The sequence below is a fragment of the Gavialis gangeticus genome, unplaced genomic scaffold, assembly GCF_001723915.1.
Source record: "Gavialis gangeticus isolate Ggan-Ray unplaced genomic scaffold, GavGan_comp1, whole genome shotgun sequence".
In the NCBI taxonomy this organism is placed as follows: domain Eukaryota; kingdom Metazoa; phylum Chordata; order Crocodylia; family Gavialidae; genus Gavialis; species Gavialis gangeticus.
Genome location: NW_017729028.1, coordinates 27,247,248 through 27,254,739, shown reverse-complemented (window position 1 = coordinate 27,254,739; position 7,492 = coordinate 27,247,248). Strand labels below are relative to the sequence as shown.

Sequence of the window (7,492 nt, the reverse complement as noted above, 5' to 3'; positions counted from 1 at the left end):
TTTAGCAAGCTTTCGGGTTTAAAAACCCTTTGTCAGGCTGAGGAGTCCTCTTGTCAGGCAGAGACTTCCTCAGCTTGACGAAGGGGTTTTAAACCCAAAAGCTTGCTAAAAATTTTTTCCAGCTATTTAAGTTGGTCTAATAAAAGATACCATATTTACCCAAAGGACCCTGTGTGCCTATTTCCTTCTTTAAGCAGTTTTAATATTTATCTGTTTGTTTAAACTTTATGAACTTCATTTACAAATTTTTAAGAGATTATTTTGAGGAGCTCTTGAGAACTCACTGGTGATTTCTTAGGTATGTCTTGCTGGTAAAGAGATAACTATTTCTTAGTCCTGTTGTTCAAGGAAATTGGAACCTAGGATAAAGGTGCAACTCATCAGCAGTGCACTTGTTCCTAGGTCATTTGGATCAGGTAAAATTAGTTAGGTAAAATTGTACTTTAAAAAACCCAGCCTCCCCAAGTATAGGTTGCGTTGTTCTTGGTACTGTGGAGAATTGGATGACCGCATATCTTATTCATAGGTATGAGTTACCGTTGGCAAAATTCAGACACTGAAGTAAGATTTCACTAGCTAAATTTAGGGGAACCTTGATGAACTAATGGTAGTAGTAGTTTATTATATACTTGTTGTCTTGTTTTAGCAAAAGCTGTTAATGATGTTATATAAAATTACATAATTTATGGTTTTTTTAGTAAAAGCATGCAATAAAATTACACATTCTGCCAATTTGAACAAAATTAAAATAGACCACAGGAGATGTTACAAAAGATGCATTAAATAAATCAGTATAAAATAGTAGAGTAAAAAATTAAGAACAGGGAATTATATTTGCTGTTGGCTGTTATTCTTTGTGCCAGTAATGCAGATGCATCTAGGGAATGGAGGACAGGCTGTAAGTTGTTAGAGAGCAGCCAGATTGTTTTTTCCTTTAGCCATGTATTTAAGATCTTCCACTAATGGAGAGATCCATTCTTTCTTATTTCTTCAAAGAATGAACAAGATCACAAATAGTGAGATATATTTTAAGTAATCTGTCTCATTCTTCCTGTGAGAACATACATTGTGTTTGTAATTGGGGTCTGACACTACTTGCCTGTGACCATTGCAGATCTCATTAGACTGAATTGCAGTCTAATAATTGCTACTAATTGTTTGCATTTTTATACTTTGGATAGCAAGGTTTATAGACCAAAAGGATGCTATATTAATCTCAAAAAAGGAGGAGTTAGGAAATACCATTGCTTGCATATCTGTCTGCATGTTGGTATCTTTTAATTCTTGCGGATTAACTATGGACAGTTTCAGTGTAATAGTGTGTGCTGATAGTAAAATCACACCTGGGTGCCACAGGATATTCTTTAAGTAGACAAATAAAGTCTGATGTAGTTCTGGGAGTCTAGCACAGTGATCAGGAGAATGTCAATCTTTTGACCGATGTCAGGTGGATTCAAGACTGAATACAATATAATCTTCTGGTTCAGTCTTGGAGAGTCAAATGGTTAAGTGGAATTGGGGTTATGCTTTCCATTGTGAACAGTGAAGGAGGCCTGGGATGTCCTTAGAGGCAGAACTCAAAAAGATTTTTAAAAAGAATGTCTCTAAATTGTAGCAGGAAAATGTGCGAGATGTGTACTGTAGTGTTGGGTTGCGGCTAGATGGTAGAACCGTACACACGTAGGGACCTGAGATGAGGAATCCAGCAAGGATGGGGGGAAAGTCTCCTTCTCTGGCTCCTGTGACATTAAGTCTGAAATGGCAGGTGAGGTTGAAAGTAGGGCTCTGACCCCGTATGAGGTTGAACAGATTTTTTTTTTCTCTAGAAGGGGACAAAACATTAAGACTTTGCTGAATCAAGTCCCTTTAGTGCTTTGGAACCATATGCAGGCTACGAACCAGAAAGAAACCTGGTTGCGAAAAGAGGCAATCTGAGGCAATAATCACATGTGCTTTCCATGAAGATGCCTGCTGCTTTTACCTGCAGCTTGTTACACTTTTTATCCATTCTTTTATCATGGATGGCAGTTTCCATTTGAACGTTGTGGCTTCATGCCAAGCCCCTCCATGGTTGTATGACTTGCTGTGTTGTTTCAGGGACTCTTCCTTCTGTGACTGTTTTTCTAAGACATGGTAGTTTATTAACGTCCATCAGTCATTGTCTTTTTGAAAGGGCAACTTCTCTAGTCATTGTATTCCAGTAGAAAATTGCTGCTCACACAGCTACTGCATATAAAAGAGTTGCATCACTGATGCCTTCTGTGTTGTGTAGGAATGCGTACTGTTCTCTAGCATTCCAGAGACATCGTAGGGATTTCCCATGGTCTTTCTTCAACTGCTTCCCAGCAGTTAAACTGGGACACTTGCTAGTTTATTGGTTCAGAAGTAGATGTAGCTGTTCCTTGCTAATTGTGGTTTTGGGTAGGAATTAAGTTATGTGGATTTCAAGCTATTTTTCATATTCCCTATAGTTAGTATAGATCTCTCTGCTCATTTTTCTAGGCATTGTCCTACAGGAATAAAAATACTGCTGAAACGACACATAATTTTCATTCTAAGTAAACTCTCAAAGCATATAGTTTGTTAGTAATTTGTCTAGACAACTCTGAGCGTGCACATTCTCAGGCTAGGCACATCACACTTGCCTCTTTGAATTTGGTTGGATTTTTTTTTAAGAATGCTACTGTTCCCATTTTACTCTGTTGTTCATTGTTTCTGGTTGCAGGGTTGAAGTACTGAATTAGTTTGTAAGAGCAGCTCAGATGAGCAAGACAGCAGGCTCAGACAGCAGTCCAAGCTCTCTCTCTCTATTTTTCTGACACTAGGCTATACAATAATCTAGTGTAGGTTATAGGTTAGATGTCGTTTTTTTCCTCCCTCATTTTTACTGTGGAACGTTCAAGAGGACATGGAAGAATGGTGGTTGTGTATGATGTACAAGAAAAAGTTAGGAACTTTTAATAGGGAAATTGTTACTCATCTCAGACTGTAAAGGCTCAAGAGTAGGAATCCAGTCAGAGAATTTCTTGAAGAGCTGTGTTACTGTGGTGTAATTTTTGTCTTTTGGAAACTAATTATATTAATATTCTGCCATTGATTTGTGCATTGTGCTCTTTTACTGTTAGGCCTTAATGCTGCTATATATTAATTTGGCTTATGATAAAACTCCCACTGTGTTTAGTTCAGTGGCATAATGATGCTTCAAACCAGGATAGATGTTTCTGTCCTGCTCATTCCCCACAAAAATGTTAATTTGCCTACTTTTGTAATATGCCATCATCTTAGCCTTCAGTTAAGACAGAAAAAACAGGAAGAGTACCTATCTACCTCTTCGGTTAACTTCTTTTGAGAGACTCAAGCAAAGCAGAATAAGATCTCACTCTAGCCCCTGGCAGATATTAACATAACAGCGCCATTAGGATCTGAGGAATTTTATCCCCTGTCCACAAAATTGTGTCCTGTCATGCCAGATGTGCTAATTTAAGCACTAACCAGTGCATTATGTTTTATTTTTTAAATAATGATACCATCTAGAAATAGTAATTCCAGATGGATTATTGGCAACCTAATATGTTTGCATTAAAAGCAAAGAAATCACTTGGTAGAAACAGTGTTGTATTTGGCTGAGTTAAGCACAGTCCATATTGCAGGTCTTCATTCCTACAGTGTTAACTGTTACATCACACTTCATTTTTGAACTAGCTGGTGTTAGAACACTTTCTGTTGTACATCTCAGACTATTGGAAACAAGTAATCCCATGAGAAATGTTCTTATGAGCCTAATACTTAAGCCTCCAATTTGGCTGATGGGGAATTCTTAGCATCATATTCCCCAAATATGGATGAAACTGCAGGAAAGAACGGTCAATATTAGGAGTAAAATAGTCGTTTTAAACACAATTTTCGATCTGCACAAGGTGGGTTGTTTTTTATTTAAAAAAACAAACAAACCTGTTGTCTGAGACACAAACTGATGAATGATATGGGTCACTACTAAAAGCCTTAATAACTATCAACACCAGGCTCCTGAAGCTTTTACAGATTGGATTTAGGATTAAATAATTTATATAAATTTTTTTAAGGAGTGAGATTTCAGTTATCCCTCGTGATTTTTTTTTAAAGTAGTTCTGATTAAATTTCCATTAAGACAACTAGAGCAGTAACACTTTAATAAACACTCTCCAAACTGTTTCTATTGCTTCCTTCTTCATTGAGTAGTAGGCAGACTAGTGAGAGATGCTGCAGTATGTCCTTTCTCCCTCTGGGGCTCTTCATTGCCTTGAGCCAGGCTGAGCCAGTGGTATTTTTCCCCCCACTCCTGATACTTTGTTGGGAATTTTGGTGATGGAGGGTCTAGGATTCCACAGTGTCTCTGGAGGCTCCTTTCTGGATCAAATCTAAAAGCTTCATAAGGAACATGAACCCATTTAGCTCTTTTTAATTTGGTTAGAAATGCTACCGTTGAGCAACTCAAAGTAGGAATTTTTATATTGTAATGCTGTATTGTCCAACTGTTAAGTAGTCATTTTTGAACTTTTATATGGTCCATATACTGAAGGTTGTGTATTTTCTCACATGCCCCCAAATATGATACACACCTTGTTCTAGGAAGGCAGAATGAAGAAAATAAGTTTCTCCCCCAGAGCTGTGGCAGAAGCTGATGGCATGGAGCAGCTCATTTGCCCTCAGCCAGCTCACTGGCCATTTCAGGCAAAAGCTAGTTTTAACCCTCTCAGCTGCTGGTGAATTGGCAGCAGCTTTTGGCATTATAGCAGCTCTGTGCTTTAGTTCTGCGTGGAAATTAGTGTCTCTGCACCTCAGTTTTGTAGGGCTGATTTTTTGGTTTGTACACTCTGTGAGTAAATACAGTATTTAAAAGTCAGGAGAGGGGCTGAATTGTGATGTATACTTGATGTGCAGGTTTTCTTATCCAATGTGGTCATTCCCTGTCTTCATTTTCATACATTTGTTTTGTTTCTTGCATTTTTCTCTTTCTGAAAAAACATGTGCTCCTAAAACTATGTATAGAGCAAAAGTATGTTTATAAACATAAGTAAAACTAACAGTTTTTATATTAACTTGCTTTATAGATAAAATAATTAGACACAGAGCTTGTACCTTAAAGGATACAGCACATGCCATAATTGCTGCTGAGTTGGATCCAGAATTTAATAAAATGTGTGAAGAAATCAAGGAAGCAAGAAGAAAAAGAGGTATGATTTATTCTTTTTCTAAAGGTATGTGTCATAATACAAAGTTTTTAACTAGGCATGTGGAAAAAAATAAGTATAAATTTATAGAAAAATTGAAGTAGCTATAAAGGAAAATTGGGTTTCTAGAATGCCTAGCGGTGGAAGAAGACATAAAAGGTATTACTGAATATAATAGACTGATTAATTCTTGGAACATCACAGTACCTGGCTAAAAACTGTACAAGAAGGAGAGATTAAATAAAGACATGGTGCACTTGGTGCTCTACCAAATTCTGAGCAGAGAGCCTGGCTATTGAAACTGTATTGATTCAAATCCCAGACAGTAAGAGTGCAGATAAGCAGATGGTTGTGCCATTGGCCTCTGATTCAAGAAAATCATATTGGGTGCAGAGTTTTGAGAGGGGTTACACTGTCTGCACTGTCTCACAGAACATGATAATGAGGGACATTGATCCACATCAGAACTTACAAATTTGTCAATGGCCAAAGAAGCAATTTCTGAAGCAAATATTAGCATCTCAAAGTACCTAGTGCACAAAGGAAGAGAGGCAGACGAGGTTCTTTGGGTAGATAGATGTGATGTCTTTTATTAGACCAACTGACCAGTTGGAAAATTTCTTTGCAAGCTTTCGGGCACAATCACCCTTCTTCAAGCATAGGGAATCTCTGCTGTTCTGAGATCTCCAAGGTATGAAAGAAGCTAGAAGTGTGACAGGATGACCTTCTATCCTTGTCTTCCTAATATACAGCTTTTGTCTTTTTCACAGACTAGCCTTTTTTTCTACCTTGGAAAACTCAAGTACAGTAGAGTCTCCCCCACTTACCTTTCCCATTTTCCCCCTTGTTCCCCCCCGCCTTTGTTTTCCTAATTTCCACCTATTTACATTCTCATTGACACCCTGTCACACTTATCTTCTTTCATTCCTTGGAGATCTCAGAACAGCAGAGACTCCCTATGCTTGAAGAAGGGTGATTGTGCCCAAAAGCTTGCAAAGAATTTTTTTCCAACTACTCAACTGGTCTAATAAAAGATGCTGCATCTAGCCAAAGAACCTTGCCTGCCTGTGTCCTTAGATGAATACGGCTACAACCAAAAACCCAGCAAAGGAAAAGAGCCCATTTTCTCCTTAATCCAAAGTGATCGCAATATATTTGATGTACTACTGTGAGTCAAAGAAAGGTATTAAAATTACTTCCTGGGCCTTTAGGGAAGTTTTAGGTTAGCTATTAGGAAGAATTTTCTCACTAGGATGGTAGTAAAACACTGCAACAGGTTATCCAGAGAGGTGGAGGAAGGTCCATCCTTGGGGATTTTCAAAACCCAGCTAGACAAAGCTTTGGCTGGGATGATCTAGTTGGTGTTTGGTCCTGCATTGAGCATGGGGTTGGACTAGATGTCTTCCTGAGGTCCCTTCCAACCCTAACTTGCTATGATTCTCTGACTCTACGTTTTAGATGTGGAGATCTCAAAAAGCCCATTCAAAAAGACCCTGAAATCTAAAGTAAATAAAATGTAATTCTTAATTTGTCACGAATATTACTTAAGCGTGATTCAGAGATTACAAGGCTAGAAGGGGATCATTTTGTTCATCTAACTTGACCCGCTTCATGAGACAGTCTGCCCAAAATTGATCATAAAGTTTAGGACACCACCCGAGTTTGATTTAAAGTTCTGGAGAATCCACATCAATTCCTTTGAGTTGTTTCAGTGGTTAATTGTTTTGTGTAAAAAGGCCTGTCTTTAGAAATCTGCTTTTCCTACCTCCATTAGGTGTTGTTAGATTGTGTTCCTCAGAATCTAATAAATAATAACATTTAATAAAATAATACATAAAATATTATTATAATAAAATAATAAATATGTAATAGGGACTTCCAGACTGTGATCATTTCACCTCTAACCTTACCTCTCTTTGAACTTTATAGATTAATGTCTTTTACTATTGAAGCATTTCTAATACATTGATCATTCTTCTGGCTGTTTGAACGCTTTCTGGTTTTTCAGCATAACCATTCTGAATTGTGGCCACCAGAACTTGACACAGTCTTTTAACGTTCCCTGTGATATTTCTTTCTATATATATACTAGGATGATGTTAGACATTTTCTCCAGTGTCCTGCTGAGAGTTCAGCTAATTAGTCTTCAGGCCTCTGGTGTTTTCAGTGGTTTACCCTAAGGCTGTTCAATTTATGGGCAGCCTGTGGGCCACAGACTGCAGCTGCATTTGGTACGGATGGGTCTGTCTGTCGTCTTGCTGTCTCCCCCCCCCCCCCCCCCC

At 38.0% G+C, this 7,492-nt stretch overlaps 1 protein-coding gene across 1 annotated transcript in view; it reads left to right on the top strand.

Annotated features, from left to right (window-relative positions):
• Positions 1-7,492, top strand: part of ATAD2B (ATPase family, AAA domain containing 2B) — a 133,834-nt gene that overhangs the window by 77,813 nt on the left and 48,529 nt on the right. The window contains exon 23 of the mRNA XM_019520676.1: positions 5,091-5,213. Coding sequence (XP_019376221.1) covers positions 5,091-5,213 — 123 coding nt within the window. The remainder of the gene's footprint in view (positions 1-5,090; positions 5,214-7,492) is intronic.